This window comes from Siniperca chuatsi, linkage group LG1 (genome assembly GCF_020085105.1).
Source record: "Siniperca chuatsi isolate FFG_IHB_CAS linkage group LG1, ASM2008510v1, whole genome shotgun sequence".
Taxonomy (NCBI): Eukaryota; Metazoa; Chordata; class Actinopteri; order Centrarchiformes; family Sinipercidae; genus Siniperca; species Siniperca chuatsi.
Genome location: NC_058042.1, coordinates 1209547 through 1229143, shown reverse-complemented (window position 1 = coordinate 1229143; position 19597 = coordinate 1209547). Strand labels below are relative to the sequence as shown.

General features: G+C 42.9%; 1 protein-coding gene across 6 annotated transcripts in view; it reads left to right on the top strand.

Moving 5' to 3' along the window:
- Nucleotides 1-1020: 1020 nt before the first annotated feature.
- The window catches only part of kifc3 (kinesin family member C3), a 60658-nt gene continuing 42081 nt past the window's right edge, over nt 1021-19597 (top strand). For 2 of the 6 annotated variants that reach the window (XM_044204056.1, XM_044204048.1), the window contains exon 1: nt 16774-17596. In XM_044204056.1, coding sequence (XP_044059991.1) covers nt 17333-17596 — 264 coding nt within the window. In that variant the 5' untranslated portion in view covers nt 16774-17332. Of the gene's footprint in view, nt 1371-16773; nt 17597-19597 lie in introns of those variants that run through there. The other 4 variants (XM_044204139.1, XM_044204104.1, XM_044204066.1 and 1 more) reach the window with 4 other exon arrangements.

Genomic DNA, 19597 nt, shown 5'->3' with positions numbered 1-19597 from the left:
TGCGCTTCGAATGGGTCGGTAATCAGAGTTCAAATGTTTTTCAGAGAATTAATCACTCGATGTTTTTGTTTTCTGAGCTGCTCCTCCATTTCTGTTCAGTGTTGCATTGTAGGAAAGCAGTATCCATCAACACCACCCACACATCCAGGGATTTCATTCCGCATGCTGTTTATTAAACCACACTTCATTTTGTCATTTTTGCAAAATGCTAAACTTCTCTTAGCATAAAGACTGGAAATAGACGGCAACGGCTAACCTCTGTCCGAAGTTCAAAAGTACCTGCTAACACCTTTAAAGCTCACTGATTAACACGTTATATCTGGTTTGTTTAATCTGTGCTCAAACAGAAATATAAAAAACACAGTTTGTAGTTTTAGGGGGAGTAAAATGCTGCATAACTGCGATAACTACGTGCAGCTTCCTAAAGTGTTGTCAGCGCTGTGAGGTTGCCAGGTGAGTTCACTGACTGTATCTGGCAACCTGCACTATAGCCGGAGACGCCGCACAGAATTACTGGGCGGATGGATACGCTGTTGTTTGTCAAGAAATAGTTCATGCATGTAACTATCCCCCAAACCAGGAACTGGGTTCTTTAAGTTTCTGTTCGTATATGGATTAAACAAACCAGATACAACGTGTTAATTGGTGATTTTTTAGGGGCCAGGTTAGCTGTTTTCCTCTGCTTGCAGTTCTTATGCTAAGCTAGGCTAACCACGCTCTGACTCCCCACACAAACGTGAGTTTGAACGTCTCAAAATGTTGAACTATTGCTTTCAAACGCCAAGGAAATAATCAGAAACTTGCCATAAAAGTTGGAGCATCATTTAGAGCAAACTTTAATAAACTGGCAGACGTGAGTTCCTCGTAATCATGAGTTTCCGTGTAAATACAAGATACAAAGTCATATTAATGTCAACAATTTCCCCTTCATTTGAGTCCTGCAACTTGATTTTTCATGTGGTCCAAATGATCGGATCCCACAAATCCGACCGCCCTCAGCTCTATAAATTCACTACTGCTTCTCCTCGCCCATGCGCGGTAAAGCCACTGAGTCCCCACACGTCCGACAGTCCGTGAAGGCGGCACCGACAGTCCGTGAAGGCAGCACCGACAGTCCGTGAAGGCAGCACCGACAGACCGCCAGCGGGCTTGACTTTCAGCCGCGGAGAGCAGCAGATCCGCGGGGCGACAGACGGAGCCTCCGGCGCTGGAAAACTGGAAACTACCGACCGAGTTTTAACTTTTAATTCTCATTTTAACAACTCAACTCTTCATGTGAGCGAAACTGGGTGTTTGTTTTTTTTTTACTGCGAGGAAGCGGCGAAAAGAGGAGGAAGAGGAGGGAGAGGAGTCGCTGCTTGGGACCAGAGGTAAGGAAAAGTTTGGCTTCTTGAAACTTTTTATTCCTGCGACTTTCGCGGCACAAAGTCTGGTTGTGGCGGTTTATGGGGACGCGGTGGCGGTTTATGGGGACGCGGTGTCCCCCCTCCCCCGGTGGCCCAACTGCCCCCACCGCGTTGTTTAGCCGCTGTCCTTTAAATGAACCAGTTGAAAGTGTCAAACAGTGCAGATCTGATTCACCGTCCAGCAGTTTCCACCGCTTCAAAGCTCTTTTCATTTTTCAACAAAAGGGACACGGCCTCACCTGGTCAACACGCGCAAACGCACGTGCGCGTGTTTCCCTGGCGGGGCTGTCGACATTCATCGGTGATTGGTAAATTATTGGTTTCACATGGTCGGTGATAATGACACTTGCTTCTGAGTTTATTCAGTCTGTCCTGCAGCTCAAAACCCAACAAAATAACATTTACAAGCAGTGAAAAGCTGAAACTTTCCCAACTGTCTGTCTGTCAGATAATCAATGAATAATCGACTGATCTTTGCAGCTCTACTGCGATAATGAGAAGTTTTATCAGGCTAACAAATATTTTCATTATGGCACATTTTTCGATTAAGGTAAACAACGAATGACACAAATATTCAGTTTATTATGATGCAGGATGAGGAAAAGCAAAATTCTCACATCGAGAAGCTGAGAGCATCAAATGTTTGGCTTTTCTGCTTGAAAAAAATAATCGATTAAATCAAAATGGTTGCTGATTTCTTTACAGCGACTAATAGATCGATCGACTAATCGTTAATGATTGAATTGCCTGATGATTTATTCTATAAAATGTGGAAAAACAAAAAAGCCCGTCACGGTTTCGAGTCCGAGGTGAAGTCTTCAGATGTCACCGAACCCCCGAAATATTCGGTTTATTGGGAAAAACGGAGGAAAACAGCAAATCTTCACATTTGAGAAGCTGTTAAAGTTTGACATTATTGCTTCGTAAAGGACTAAATGATTGATTATCACTTGTTGGTTGACTAATCGATAAATTGACTTATTATTTCAGCACTAAATCAGAGCCTGTCTAACATGCTGCATTAATCAATATGTTTTTATATTTAAATAGGAAAGTATGTGTAATGTGACTGGTGTTGCTTGCAGTGGAAAAACCCCACAAAGAATTATAATACAACTCCGCAGCTCTGCTGAGATTTTTAGCCTCTTTTAGCTCCTTGTTTTGGTTTTGCAGCACATTTCCTGTCTGGTCCAGTCTCAGTGTTTCCTGCAGCAGCGGGCAGCTGTTTTATCTTAGCTCATTTTGGAGATACGTGGTTCTCACAGGACAGAGAGACGCTGATAACTGAACTGTCGGATCCTTTAAAACGCACATGTTGAACATGCGAGGACTTTCCAGCAGCTCCTTTCATTCCCTTAATTGCAACCTGATTAAAAACCCCAGTCCTGATTCTAATCCGAACCCTGAAACTCGAGATTAAACTTTAAACAACTCGTTAAAGAAGCTGCTGGACGTCTTCGCTCTGCAGGATTTACATCTTTTTCCTGTCCTTGTGAGGACATTTGGGACACAGACGCACTCCCTGGTTTCCTGTTCGTGCTGTGTGTGTGTGTGTGTGTGTGTGTGTGTGTCTGCAGTGTTGTGCGGTTGAATCACTGCAGTGATGATGACGGTAACATCAGTGTGTTTGGTTGAGGAGGCGGCCGGCCTGCAGGGTGTGTCTGCAGAGACCGACCGCTCCAGCAGACGGGTTTCTATAAATAAACCTGGTTTTGTCTGCAGGTTTCTTCTTCTTCTTCTTCTTCTTCTTCTTGCATCACGGAGGCAGAGCAGCAGCCACGTCACCGAGGACGTACTGATCACATATTTTACTGACGTGGAAGCAGCAATAACTAAAGTTTCTTCTTTCTTTCAAGCCAAAAACATGAATAAAATGGTAAAAATTTGCTGCTGTAAAATATCAAAACATACCGTTCTGAATAATTCCAGATGGTTTGTTTATGTTTGGCCGACGTAACGTCGTCGGATTATCTTAACACCAAAAAATCTATATCGCTATAAGCCTAAAAAAAATCCTCCTGTATCAGTCAGGCTATAACTCAAAGTTACTACTTAGCTGATCTGACGCTAGGCTAACAGCTAGGCTAGTGGCGAGGCTATCGGGTATGATAACAGCTAAATGGGCTACAACACCCTGCAGAGACTGACGCAGATTTAGATTTATTGTACTGGAGGGAGATTAGTTTTTACAGCCAGTACAACACGGCAGCGTACCGATACATAAAACGTCTACTTTCACGCCCCTTCGTGGCAGAAACTCCTGCCAAATAATGCAATATCCTTCAAATTACAAAACACTATGCCAATGCTAAATTAGACTAAATGACCAAAGAGACAAACGCCAGTCGGTTTAGTGAAATCAGGTCTTTCCCACTCATTGTAAATGCAGTTCTTCATGTGTGCAGATGAAAATAAAACATATGTACATTTACAAAGGATTGGCTGTAAAATGTTGAAGTTCTGTCACAGTTTGCGACTCATTAATGTATTAATAAACGCATTAAAGTGGTCATATTATTATGCTTTTTCCCCTTAACTTTATTGTGTTGTATATCTTCTTTGTGCATGTAAGAGGTTTGCGACGTGAAAAAGCCCAAAGTCCACTGCAGAGGGAGCTACCCTCTCCCGCAGAAAACAGCTCGACTGCAGTCCAGCCTTTACTTCCGTAACGTATCGGCGTCACTGTGTGACACGAGTCATAACGCACACCTAGCGGCTAGCGTGGCGCGCCCTCAAACCAAGCTACTTAGAGCGGAGGCCGGAAGAGGTCAGTCTGTGGTATCGCCGTGTCTAGGAGACGCTGTATTCGTAAGTGCAAGAGGAAATGTCCTTTTTGTATCGTCTTCCAAAGGACGACGGATTGAAGAGTCAGTGGTTAAAATGTGTTTTTAACACGATTCCTCAGGACTACAACCCCAACCTTTCTTTTTGTGCTAGCGTCTTTTTACCGGGATCTGCTTCGTGAACCGGCAACAGTTCAGTTCAGGATTTTCTAAACGCTTACTCCTGAAAGACGGTGCAGTTCCAACTCTGTTTGGCCAGTCTGGGATTCAGAATCGCAACCTGTAGGTATGCTTTATTAGTTGTGTTTTCTGTTTAATGCAAACAAGGCAACGTAACTTTACAGAGTGTTCAAGTGCGGAGTTGTAGGTTGCAGCTAAACCAGTTAAAGCTGTAACCTTGTATCAGGTGTTTTAAAGCTAGTTTGCTAATGTTCAAATGGTTTTGCTAATCCCTTGTAGGCCCATTTTTACCTGAAATTGTGGTGAAATATGGCTATTGGTTGTGTATTTCAGGATATGGAACAATGCTGTTGTGTGGATGTGGATTTATGAGTAACTTATACCAGCTGCTATGTTATGGTCGCAGTCAAATGTCGGCCTCTGCTAACTTTGTAGCCAACGTTACTGTGTTCAAATGGTTTTACTCATCAGCTTTTTGCCCACAAGTACGTAAAACTGTATAAAATGTATTTCGATCACAATATGTTGAAGATTGTCGAAGTGTGGATGTATGTTTTATAACGTTACGTTACAGGCTGAGATGTGAGCGCACCAAACCACTGAAGGTCTTAGCTAATTTGGTAGCGTTAGCTACCGTTATTGTGTTAAAGTGGTTTTGCTAATCAGCTCTACGCCCACCTTTTTACCTGACATTGTGTAGAAATATGCCGATGGTTTTTCGATCATAGATGTAGAACAGTGTTTCAAGTGTGGAGGTGAATTTATGATTACAAGCTGTTATGTTACATCAGCAATCCACTTAGCCAAACAGCGAGTTAGCCAAACATACAGTAGCTAAGTTGATAACACCCCATGGTGACTTCTGTGGGTTTGGTCAATCTGATTGATTTTATACTGAAAGAACAAAAACTGGTCCATGTAACCACTGGTCTGCAGGAGAGGAGCAGCTAAGCTAGCAGGTCTGCTGCAGGAGAGGAGCAGCTAAGCTAGCAGGTCCTCTAGCCTCATATTACATTCCAGCCCCGCTCTTCATCCCAATCTCCAGGCAGCGGTGACGTTTTTCTGATAAGCAGCTGTGTTTTAAGAGCAGTTTCAAAGCTAACAATAATAACTATAATACAGTAACTCTTAGCATGCGATCATGTTCATGGTACTTGATTAAAGTGGGTCTCTGACTCTGTGTTTGGCCTTCAGCTGGGTTTCCTGCGCTGCAGTTGTTTCTGCTTTACATGGTAAAAGGACACTCAGTCTGTGTAACAAACACATACCAGCAGCAGTCAGTCCGTCCTCACAGAAACCAGCTTCATTCACTCAGCTGCAGCCTCAGATCATTAGAGATTAACCGACTGTTCGCCGAGTTCAGGGTCTGGATGATGATGTTGCTGTAGGTCTGAGTCCGAAAGCTGCTTATAGCTAATATTTGTACTTTTCTGTCAGGGTTTCTAACTGCAGTAGGACACTTGGTGTCTGCAGTTTGTAAGAGTAAATCTGAAGAATGCAGCAGCACGAGGTTTCGTCTTATCTGAGGAAATGTGATTTACTGCTTAATTATCAGGTTCGGTTCTTCAGTTAGTAGAGTTTCAGAGAGGACGATGACTGTGACGTTGTGGGAAAAGCTGCAGATTGAGGAGCTCGTCTGAATGAAACTAACGTATTATTGCTTTTTTTTTTAAAAATATCTTTCTTTAGTTTTTGAATCTGAGGTGCAGCAGTTTGTGTGACCACATGAAGACCAAGTGTGCAGCCCTACTGTCATCACGGAACATGCCACACTGCCGAATTTGCTAACAGCTAGTTTTTTTTTAATACTGCATCTAAATCCACATCTACAGACAGTGTGTATTTTCCATTCCTAATAGTTGCAGCTGTGTGGAGTCTGATAAATGTCCTCAAGTGATGTCACTTGAGTCAGTGTCAGGTGGGGCTGAAGAAACAAACGTGTTGGTGTGGAGTTAGAAAGAAGTGAGCTCACCGGCTGCAGGCTGCAGGCTAAGTTAGCCGCTACTAGCATAACACACCGCAATCTCACACTCAACTGTCAGAGGAAGAGGTGCATTGTGGGTAATGTAGGAGCCAGGTTTTGACAAGGAAGAAGAAGAATGTGTGGAATAACAAAGAGGATCTCTGGTTCTGCTGCAAGCTGTGCCTCGAGTGTAATGCTAAATCGGTGCACTACTCTTTAACGTCTTCCTGGACATTTGAAGTAAATTGAAGGCGAGATGCCACAAATAGTGCAAATTAAAGTGTTTGAGTCCAGGGTAAAAGAAACGTCGGTACACTCAAAACATTGATTTATCCAATATGTTTTTAACTGTAAATAACGATGTGCAAAGTGTCAAATATGTGTCAACAAGTCTGCAGTCAGCAGCTCTGTGAGGCTGCACTTACACACAGCGCTGCTTTGAACTAAATGCTAACATCTGCATGCTAACATGCTGATATTTAGCAGCTATAATGTTTACCGTGTTCACCATCTTAGTTCAGCGTGTTAGCATGCAGCGGAGCACAGCTGGTTTGGCTCCACTGCTTGTTTTTATTGTCCGTGGGAGTTGCAGTAGTTTTGTCTGGTGGGAGTCTGCCGGGGCAACATGATGGGAGTTGTAATGAGTGTTGGAGGGTGTAGCGGTCTGACAGGTGGGACTGGGTGGTGCCTGTTATTTTATTTGCTCAGTTAATGAGCTGAAATGTGTGTTTTTTGATTTGTGTTTTGAGAGAGGAAGTTGTACCAGGATGCTAACGTTAACAATGTTGTGTGCTTGTTAATGACATCACCACAATCACTGACCTCAAAGCATAACTCTTCCAAAATAAAAGCCAAGACGTAGCTTTGTTTGAAACTAAAGTCTGTTTAAACCTTGTTCCGCGGAGTCGACAGAAGCCCAGTCTCCTGGTTTATATAAGAGCTGCCTCCGTGAAGGACTCGTGCTACAGAGTGTGTGAATCACAGCTGATGGATCTTCTTCCTCCACTGTCGTCCAGAAACTATTAAAACACATCAGCGAGCCGCTCTGCTGCACTGGGTGACATGTTCCTTCATCACCACGAACACACACACTGTAGTTTATTCTGCCTCAGCCCCACACACACACCGTCCTGCTGCCCCAAACACTCACTACAGCACCACATGTGGATTCATCCGTCGCTGGAAATAGTCCCCAACAGATGCTCTGTTTCCTCCTGTTGGTCTGATAGAAACTACAGCGAGCAGCTGTTTGAGGAAACTACTGAGCCTTTTTAAACAGGAAACTACAGATCTGTGTTTTTAAAGATCTTCAGCAGGAACCAATGGGCTCGCAGCTGAGAGCCGCAGACAGGAAGTCAGACGGTACTGAGAGGCGGACTAAAGGTACGGTCACATGACATTTCCGGTCGTAGTTTGTGAGTAAACACTAAAATAAGGTGGTGAATTAAAATGGTAAAATAAGAAACAACCTACTAGAAATAGGGTAATATATTAATTTATTCTTTCAAATATTATAATATTTTCAATATTAATGAGACAAGTTTTTGATATTTATTTTGGGTAAATTGTTACTTATCAAGTAATAAAAAAATCTTTAGAGTAATTGATAAATTAGTCGTTAGATGAATTTGTAAGAATAACACGAAACTTAAATGTAAATCCTTGAGCGAAGCCAGATTTTTGTTGAATGAAACAACTCAGACCTGTGTTGTTTTGTTGTTTTTGTTTTCTGTGTATTTTGAATATTTGCAGGTATTTCTGTTGGCTGGATAAAACTTTGTGTTGATGAGTTTTATGTTCTGTGTTCATGTCTCTGTTGTCCGGGTTTGACTTGTTTTCTGAACTTGATTTACTCGTCAGACGTGACTCTGACTGCCCCCCCCCCCCCTGCAGTGTCCGGGTGTGGTGTCTAACGTCTTTTTAAACGTGATGATGACCAGAGACTGAACGTGACATGACGGGAAGTTAACTGTGATCATATAGGAAAATGACTAACAGAGTGTGTGTGTGTGAAGCTCAGCTGGGAAACGGTTATGTAACGTGTGTGTGATTAAAACCAGACGGCAGCAGACTGGCAGACTCCTCCAGTTGAGTCCAGCAGGTGGAGCTGTTGAGCCAGATCTCCCATGATGCTGCTCTGCTGTCTGTGTGACGGTCGGTGGACTCAGACTTCATTTCCTGTCGTCAGAAAAACAACATGAGGAGCTTCGTTCAGTTCAGCTGCAGAGCTGCAGCTTCCATCTGAGCAAATATAACTAAACTGCACTTAGATTTTAACTTGTCGGGGTCAAAAGATTATTGATTTGATTAAACCAGATCTGGCTGGTTAAAGGCAGACCCACTGTGAGAGGGGGAGACTCGCCGAGTTGTTTCTTTCTCTGTCAGCTTTTCTCTTTTCTCCACCTCCTTTTCTGTCCATTTTCCTTTTTTCAGATGACTGATGTCATATTGCAACCATGTTACATGGCTCTCTGTGTGTGTGTGTGTGTGTGTGTGTGTGTGTTTCCACCCAGCTGGTCGCACTGTAATTTTCTCCTAAAATATCTCAGATTGAGAGCTGAGATGGGTGTGTGCAATGCATTTTGGGAATCTGTAAACCACTAAACCCAAACAGCTCCCCCCCCCTCCCTCCCGTTTACAGAGCTGCAGTGAGTTCAGGTGCAGTCTGACGATCTGAAGGCTGTTTTCCTTTATATTTCTATATAAGGGACTTTTATTTTTATAGTTATTAGTGTTTTTAAATATTTTCTCTCACGAGGTTAAGCAACACTTTCTCTCTAATCGGCAGTCGCTCCCTCCCTTACCTATTTTCCGCCTGATCAGAAAGTAGAATACAACTTATCCGCTGTTCCTTCGTGTACATTTAGCTTCATTTTGTCCTGCGGCGTGTTTACTGAAGTGTGGCCACGCGACCGATGTGGCATCTTTTTCTGTACCTGCTCCTTCTCATCTGCAGCCGCCTCTCTCCAACAGTTGGGGGGCGATGTGGCCAAAACAATAAAATCTCAAACATTTTTCAAGCTTGGGGGGGGACGGTTCATTATTTTAATTGATTTGAAACATCATATTTATAGGAATTAATATGAATGGAGCAACTAATACTAATAAAAGGCCTGCGCCACCTGCAAGGCTGTCATCGAAATGCATATTCACACAGCTATCTGTCCTACCTCTTTACATTAAACCATAGAAGCTGTGTATAAAATCAGAGATTACCTGTGGCACACACACCTGCCTCCCCCTGGAAAAAAACCCTGGAATTTATAAACCTGTGGGGACATATTCTGTCCAGGAGAAACTGCAGACGTGACTTGAGTCATTAAAAGCTCCTTTTTTAAATGCAGAGATGAACCAGTTTCCACTAATCTGCTCTAATCCGGAGGGTCTGAGCCTCTTACAGTCACTAACCCACCTGATGCCCCTCTTCATAACTAACACACACCTGCAGCAGGACAGGTGACCCTCAGGTGACCTTCATTTTAATATGTGACTGTACTGGTTTAATATTCCCCCAAACCTCCTCTTCCTCAGAAACATGTCTGATGTGACGCACGTTCGTCTCCGTGTGAGACATTAACTGGGCACAGCCCATGTTTACCTTCTCTGGAACATTTTATTGTTTTATTTTTTTTATCGGTTACTGTTTGGTGGAGTTGGCAGGTCACCCTGCAGATCTGAGGGGAACAAAAGAGTTTATTTACTTTAAGGTGGACTGACTGTAGCTGAGTATTGAACCTGAATGAACTGTTTGTAGCGGTGAGGATGAAAAGTGGATACTCTTCGTCCAGTCTGGAAAGTTGGCAACGTGTGCTTGGTCTGATTCTTGGTATTTTTAGCTAGAATCCTAATAATTTTGGAGATCCTCTGACTTTCCATCTAGCGCCATCATCAGGTCGACATGTTAACGTGTCCAACACTTTGTTTTATGACCAAACACCTGCAGAACTAATGACGTTCCCATCAGCCTCAGCTGCACTTTGTGTTTGCTGCTAATTATCTAATGTTAGCATGCTGACACGCTAAACCTTTAATTAATGTTGAGGGATCATTGAGGGCATGCCCTCCATTCACAATAATGTGGAGTCCAGTTAAAACAGAATAAAATACAACAGTTAGATTCGAATGCGGAGTAGTTTGTAATCCTGGTTTTAAATTGACCTACAGGTACAAGTTTGTTTTGTGTTGTAAAATGTTCCAAGTGTGTGCAACACAAAAACCAAAAGCTGTTTCCCCAAATTTTGTGTTTGCACGCGGGACATCGAGCTTCAACCGATCACCAGATCGAGTCAGATAACGACTCTGGGACCAGTTTAATAAGGAGGTGATATATTGTGGCAAGTTTCCATTAAGGGCTTTATAAATAAATCGAAAGCAACGCCCGTCACGTCTTCCTGTTAGAGAGTCAACCTTTTTCATACAAGATGCAATGATGAATAGTATAACTGTCACCGGTAATAAATCTCAGGGCGGAGTGATAAACTGAATCCAGAGGTTTAAGAGTGGAGGCAGAGGCGTGTCTATAGATAACATCACCACAGTCCAAGACAGACAAGAAGACGGCCTCAGTTATCTGCTTCCTACTGAACTTTGGAAAATTAGCTGTCTGTCGTAACTTGCTGACAAGTGTGTCAATGTGAAATTTAAACGTAAAGATATTTGTACTCTGAAACTCTCAATACTCTGTCCATTCATAGTGGTAATATGCAAACTATTGTCCACAATATCTCTGGCTATAGAAAATAGTATGTATTTAGTTTTGCTTGCATTCAGGACTAATTTAAAATTAAAGTGTGCATCTTGCAATTTGTTGTAGTATCTCAGTGGCTGAGTGTGCAGTGTTAGCAAAGCAATACAGAACTGGATCATCTGCATAAAGATGGGTGTCACAATTTGTTATAAAGGATGTAATACTGTTTTACAGTTTTTTCTGATTGCTTAAGCACATTTTTTGTAACTATTGGCTATTTTTGCAAAACTCTACACACAAATAAGAAAACCTTTCACCCAATTATCAAAACATTGTAGTTCTCTTGCAAAAGCGAACACAGCTAGATTAACTCTTCACACCTTTGTAAAAATGGTGTTTTCGTATCAAACAGTAAACACAAGCCATCATCTACTAAGCACACAATGTGCCAACTACACACTGATAGTATGAATACAAAACACATCTGGCTTTTGCTTTCTCTGTGTACAGATGTCAATTTGAGGTCATACTTTTGTCATAGTGTCATGTAAACATACAAGGATCCAAACTTCAAGTATTGGTGTTTATTCACACTCATCAAAACCAAGACAAAGTCAGAACACAAAATAGTAATTTCACAAAAAAAAGAAAAAAAAAAGACAATCAGCCTACATCATGTCGTCTTTCTGGGTCCGCCACAAAATTTTCGTCCACATCGCATGCGATATCCTCCAGTCCAAGGCACCGGGGAAAATATCTCCTTGAATGCCGTATCCAGGCCTGACATGATGCCTGGTCAATATCTCCACATGCCTCCTCCATTGCCTGTAAAAGGGCTGCCTGTTGATGAGGATGACGGTCGTACACTTTCCAGCGCCAGGCAGAGAAGAACTCCTCGATGGGATTTAAGAATGGAGAGTATGGAGGGAGGTTGAGTGCCATGAAGATTGGGTGGTCTGTAAACCAGTTGCGGACCAAAGCAGCCCTATGGAAACTAACATTGTCCCATATGATGACATATCGGGTATGCTCTGGTCTCTGAACAGTGAGCATGTCATGTAAGGTGTCCAGGAATGCAATAACGTGTGCAGTGTTGTATGGGCCTATGGTTGCATGATGGTGAACAACACCATTTTGGCTTATAGCTGCACACATGGTTATGTTACCACCACGTTGTCCTGGGACATTGATGATGGCACGGTGTCCAATAATGTTCCTGCCACGTCTCCTGGTTTTACTGAGGTTAAAACCGGCCTCATCTACAAAAAGTAGCTCATGTCCCATGGCATCTGCTTCTAGTTCCATCACTCTCTGGACAAGACAAAACAAATGCAACACATCAGGCCCATGCACAGCACTACAGTATGCACTTCCAAATTCAGAACCAATGACACTATAGCTTACCTGCACATAGTCATATCGCAGTTGCTTTACACGTTCTGTGTTTCTCTCGAAAGGAACTCTGTAAATTTGCTTCATTCTTATTCTGTGGCGCGCAAGTACACGACTTGCGTGCAGAAATGCTTACACTGTGTATATTTTGAAAGATGGTGTCATTATCAATTATGCGCTGCTGTATTTCGCACAGTCTTATTGCATTATTGGCAATCACCATGTTCACTATATGGGTCTCTTGCTCTGGAGTGAACATTCTTCCTCTGCCCCCAACATCTGGACGTCTAGCAATTCTGTAAAGTAACAATTTCAGTATTTTTGCATGTATGGTACTGTTGTGTTTCTCATTAGAGTATGGCAGTGCTACAAAGTACTTACTGATTCTCATTTCGAAATGTCCTAATGATGCTTGCCACAGTGTAGCGGCTCAAATTAGGCTGAACCCGTTGGCCAGCCTCCCTCAGGGTCATCCCATGGTTGATGACATGGTCCACTATTGTAGCTCTGATGTCATCAGTTATTCTATTTCTTACTCTTCTTACCCTTCCTCTTTCCCCTCCTCGTCCTCTTCTTGCTCGTCCTTGTCCTCTTCCTCTAAGTTCCTCTAACCCTCTCACTTCTTCACCTCCACGTCCTCTTCCTCCAACTTCTTCACCTCCACGTCCTCTCCCTCGGCCTCCTCTGATTCTCACTCTTCTCACTCTTACTGCTCCTTCCATTGTACTCCACACAGACAGCTTACCTGTGGCTTATTTATAGTGCTTAGGCTGATTGCAAAGTGAACTAATTATCTAAAACAGTTTTCACATGTGAAAGTGTGCCAGACAGTTGGCAAAATAGTGTTAATGATAGCCATACATGTGTATAATTTTGCTAGGAGTGTGTTGGAAATTTGGTAATTGAGTGTAAGAAGTGAGTTGTGTTTAAAGTTCTGCAAAAAGAGTGTTGTGCAGTGAATTGTGCCTACAGTTTTGCAAAGTGTGTGTTACAAAATTGCAAACTGAGTGCAAAGCAGTGTTTGTGCTTTTAGTTTTGCAAACTCAGTGAGTGGTTTTGCTATACGTATTAATAGTTTTAGAAATTGTGCTACAAGAATCACGATTAGCGCTTAAGCATTCAGAAAAAACTGTAATATAAATTGTGAACAAGACAGGACCCAACATTGAACCTTGTGGAACCCCCTTTGACAGTGGTAAAAATACAGAACGATCATTTCCTTAAAATCACACATTGCTGTCTGAGACAGGTAGTCCTGAAACCATTTACTGGGTTTATAATCCAAACCAGTATCACGCAGACTCTGTAGGAGCATAACATGATCAACAGTGTCAAAAACTGTGGTATTTTATTTCTCTTGTTGTGAAGCACTTTGTACTTTGTTTTGATAAGTGCTCTATAAATAAAGTTGTATTATTATAAATGCTTCTGATAAATCAACAAAGAGGGTAGCACAATGTTTCCCTTCGTCAACAGCAGATACAATAAATAATGTATAACCAAAGTAATAGCAGTGACAGTACCGTGTTTGATATGGGCAGATGGCAAAATCGTCACATGCAGCTTCGGGGTTATTCGATTGTGGAAATAAAACAAAGAGGAAGTAAAATGTTTTTCAGAGGATTTTTGTTTCCTAAGTTGTTTCTGGAGCTGCATGCACTTCTTTGTCTGAGCATTGCATTTTGGGACATTCATAGCCCTACAACTTCTTAGAGACCCCTTAAACCGCCTCAAAAATCCTTGGAACTCCTCAAGAACTCTTAGAACCTTCTCCAGGATCTTTGGGGTCCTCAATGACCTGTAAACCCCCTCACAGGTCCTGGATCCTCCTTGTGAATGGGTGTTTAATATCTGAGGCTTCTGGTTGGAGTCTTGGTACCATGTGACTGTTTGACTCAGTAGTGATCCTGAGTGTTTCCTGCTGTGATTCCACCACCCCCCCCATTAAGACCCTGAAAGTGGTCGGTGGACTGGAAAAGTCCTCTTTTGTTCGTGCAGAACAGTTTCCAGAAACAGTCCCGGCTCTGCTTTTTACGGTACGTTCCAGGACGGGTCCCCACTATATACAGCGAGGTCGTGAACTGATCCACGCATCACGATTCACTGGCTGTGATTCAAACTGTCAGCTCTCACGGAGTCCACTTCCCAGGATCCCGGGTCTGTCACGTATGCAGGTCAAGGTTTCCAGGACGCTGAGCAACTCTGACCAGGGGAACAAGTGTTCAAGTCCTTTTTTATTGCAGTTAAAAATATATAACTTTATGTTGGCTGTAAGGTGGTGTGTTGTTAAACCTTCAGACCGGCACATTCCCAACAAATCCTCCAAATTAAACGACAACGTTTGTAACGTCCTGCAGAACGAGATATAAGCATTTCCTGATCTGACGCCGCTGTCAGCAGGTCGACGACATTCTCAGTGCCTTTCAAAACTGTTAGAAATCACTGTTATAAAAATGAAAGCCTTTTCTGAACGGACGCCTCTAGAGACGGGATTCACTAAACTCGGAGCGGTGAAAGCGCCGATCTGTTCTCTCATTATCAAAGCTCAGAGTAGAAAACATTCAGGTAGCAGTTTCTCATGTTCAGCCGGCGCTGACGTCACTTTCACCGCTTAAAATGACAAACGTCTCCGCCGTCGGCTCATATCAGCTGTCACTAACTAAACCAGGTGAAAAATAAGGTGCTACAGCTTCAGTGTGTCGGATACATGTTTAATCAGCATATCTTATGCTATGTAAATAAAAGAATCGGATTGAGTATGAGGAGATTTCCAGTAGGAAACAGGCAGGGAGGCTCTATTGAAAGACACTATGCATTATGGGAAATGTAGGATCCGGTGTTTTTTGGCGTTTGACCCGTAGTAGGATATCTCTGCTGCACAGATTCTTACCATTTCTTTAAAAACTCTCTCTTGTGAGTCTCCCAACTTTATGGAAGTGCAACACTGAATCACTTAAGTACTGCTTTACTGTTCACACAAAGTACTTTACGAACAATATCAAATTGCTTTACATAAAGAAATTAATAAATTAAAACAGCATTTATAAGAAAATATATGTATAAATATTTGCAAATGTAGAGGCAAGCCTGATATAAAAATTAAATCATTAAACAAAATAAAAGTGACAAGCCTGTATAGCGGCTGGAGTATTCACATTTAAATTTATGTTTGATTTAAATATGTTTATTTCTGTGATTGGAAAGTCATTGGTGTAAAAGCCTGAAATGTAAAATCAATGATCAATCTTTCTTATATATCTAAATCAGTTCTCCGGGAGTCTGAAATCCCTCAGTGCAGACTGTCAGGAGTTATTGAACTTTACATAAATGCACCGTGAAGTATCATCGTGCGTTACATCATCAGCGAGCGGCCGAGGTCCTGCAGAGTTTTATCCTGCAGCAACAACAGATGGTCCCAGGACAGAGAGGGAGAGGGAGGGAGGGCGAGAGAGGTGCACACAGAGTGGAGGACGCTCTCTCTCTCTCTCTCTGTCTGTCCTCCGCTGATGGAGGTGAAGACCCGACCTGCCACAGCTTTAATCTGTAGGAGTGTCACAGAGAATAACGGGCCGGAGAGACGGGTCTGTGCAGGTCTACCCTCGGACCGTCCTGGACCTGCTGCTCGTCCAATCGGAAAGCAAACTGAACTAACGACTTACTAACGAACCAGCCGGAGGAAAGAGACGAAACACCGGGAGCTCGGCGGTGGAACAAACATGGAGGCAAAGTTAACAGACTCGTTTGGGTTTTTACTTTTCCCGTCGGCCTGAAAAACAAACCTCAGAGTTTGCAGCGTCGTGTTTTTTCTTCTTCTTGGATCAGATATTTCCTGATTTAAATCACCTTTTATACAGTATTTTATTTTGACAAATTTCCTTTGCAGTTCTGTTGTAAAGCAGAGATATCAAAAGTTTCCGTATCATTAGAAACTCCTATCACATCGAAAAATTCAGCCAAAACTAGAAGCTGAAAATTCTGGTGCAACTTTGCCGTTGTAACTCTCTGGAGCCGGAGCTCATTTTGATTTTTCACGTCACGTTTTTACTAAACTAAAATCTGTTATCTGTAATGCAATCTGTTTCGAGCACAAATAAAGCTGGTCCGGTTCATGTTGGAGCACAGTGCTGCATCCTCACCTACAAATTCAGTTTTAAAAGTGTTTTTTTTTCCCTTCTCCCCTTTCACAGATTTTTACAAGCAAAACAGATTCTTTCAGTGAGATGTCAGATCATGCTCTGGTGTACAGACTTTGATTGAAAAGTCAGAATTTGAACACGTGAGAGGGCTAGTGATTTATTTTTACCTGCTTGGAACTTTGAGTAATGGAATAAGTTTTACAGTCATGTCACCGATGCAGCCGCCGTGACTTCAGAGGTTAAACGGACGTGAAGACGTTAGTACAGAGAGCGCTGCGAGAGCGTCTTGAGTTACGCTGAGAAACTGAAGCTGCTGGCTCTGGTTACCTGTCAAATAACTGTGGACGTGACGACAACAACGGCAGCAGCAGAGAGGACGGGACAAGGTTCACAGGTTTTTATCAGCTCTGTGGAAATGTGATGTCGGCTGTGACGGGGCGGGACTCGGGACAGAGGTGAAACAGGTGAGATACAAAAGCAAAGCGAGAGAGAGAGAGAGAGAGAGGATTATACAAACAACACAGCAGCAGGATTAAAACAGCTGACGAGCTTCGTTCAACTGGGAGAGAAAATATTTGGATGAGAACAGTTCTGCTTCTTTAGGCAGAATTTAAACCTCACAAACTTTGAGGATGTAACGGGGACACCCGCGAGCTCCCACCTGGACCGGACCGACCTCGAATTCACCTGTTTGGATCCAGATACGATGAAGCCAAACGTCCACTGAGAGCAACCTTCAATCTGAGCGGTTTTATCGACACGAATTGGACCTGTGGGACGGGGTCATGTACGTCCTGTGCACCCTGGCGGTCCTGACCCTCCACGGCCTCTTCAAGAGCTGGAACACCAAGGCCGTGGAGCCCGGCAGGAGGTCGGAGGCTGCGGCGCAGAGAGGTCGTCCGGAGGAGGCGTCCGGGCCTCGGGCTGGCGGAGAGGATTCAGTGAAGAGCGTAGACCGCGGAGGACCGAGGAGCTGCAGAGCTGATGGGAAGAGGAGGCGAGGAGGAGGAGGCGTACGGAACGTCCCCGGCACCAGGACGCGAGTTCAGGTGAGGAGATACAGATCAGGTTCAGGCTGGAGGGTTTGCATTTTTCCAACCGCTTAAAAAATGTAGAAAAACAACCCAGGTGAGAAACTGCTGCTGAGGAATGAGCGCGAGAAACAGCGGTGGGAAGTACATTTACTCAAGTTCTGTAGAGTACAAATTTGAGGCACTTGAGTATTTCCATTTTATGCTACTTTTTACTTCATTACCATTATTTTATATATTTGACGGCTTTTGTTTTGGTTACTTTACGGATTTAGATTTTACAATCAAAACATAATCAACTTATAAATATATGATGCAACCTGATTTTTTAATTTATATATATTATATATACTTTTCTCCATTGAGTACTTTTTGTTACTTACATACTTTTACCTAAGTAACATTTTGAATGCAAGACTTTTTAGTACAGAGGCCTTTTACAGCTGGACAATAAACAGATATCAGTAAATGTTACACTAAACATTAAACTTAGTTTTTAAGTTCAATTATTTTATGCTACGGGTGAATCCTGCTCTCTGATTGGCCGGCAGCTGTGTGTGTTATCTGTTCACTCAAACATAATTCAGGTCAACAGTTTAACCACCGCTCCGTGTTTTTAACCTGCAGGTAACCATAGCGACAGTACTGATGCTTCAGTTAACTGACGGGTGAAACTAACTTAACCATTAGTTAAACTGACAAACGCGCTTTTAAAACAGTTCTGTTGTAAAGCAGAGAGAGAAAGTTAGGAGATTTAGGAAATTCTGGTACAACTTTTTCAGTGAGGAGGATTTGAACACAGCGTCTCTTGGTCAGTGGACGTGAAAAGACAGATCGGACTCCCAGGTGTCCGCACAGACGATGACGGACCCAGAGGAGGGAACAACACGCGGCAAAGGGTTAATAATATAATGATCATAATAACACTAATAATAATCGCAGCTCTGCTAGTTCGCAGATGCAGTCTCGCTGTGGTGAGCTGGTGGTCAAGTTAACTCACCGCGTTCTTTCTTTAGGTGTGTTCGGACAGACGGCGAAGTGAACTTTGACAGCTGGACAGTTCCTGCAGTCTGCGTTTATTCACCACACACACAGTATTCTGTACGGACGTTTGTGTTGAGTTCAGCCTCTGACTGATCTCAGCAGAAACTCCAGTTCTTTATTTGTTTATTTTTTCCTACCTGCACGTTTTTGAAGCAGATTCACGAAGCTTCGGGATACGTATGAGTTTTTAGCTCAAGTTGAAACCTTTTCAACTCGTGTTGACATCGACTTTATAAGCGGTCACATAAAACAAGATGTATTCATATAAACACACTTATACACACGCATTATGTAGTAATGAAAAAAGCTAGTTGGCCTTTAACTGTCATTCTGGTAATGTTGGACGTTATAGAGAGTCTTTATTAGAGTCTGTCAGAGGGGCAGGACGGTGTCGTCCCTCATTCGTCCAGGAGTGCTCTATCGTAGAAAAGGTTTCAGTCGTAGTCATCTGGACGCTGTTTTCAGAATCAAGACGTTTCGGCTCCCATCCGGAAGTCATTCTCAATTGTGAAAATGGTCTGAGAACTCAGAAATTTAAGCTACTCTGTGTTACATAAGCCCCGCCCTCAGGAAGGAGTCTACCTGAGTATCTGTTGATTAGCTAGTTTCACCTGAAACCGACCTTCTTTTGTTTCCATGATGGCCCAGTAATCAGTAATCAGGCCTGTTGTTCTCTGGCTGCACCTCCCTCATCACTGTTAAGTACCTGATTAGCATGTGAAAAAAGAAAACCCCTCTTTGAACAGAAATGGTGGTCTGAGCTTCAATCTGCCCATCGATCTATCACAGTGTATTAGCACCTTGGTCACGCCAATCACATGCTAATGAGGCTGGACGCCAAAACATTTCTCTGTAGAAGTCCCGACTGGAGGGCAGAGATGCCGAGTTACTGCGGGGTCCGACACCGAGTCCGACACTGGTTCCGACACTGATTATATATTTGCAGACCTGAGCTGATGATTTGGGCCATTTGTT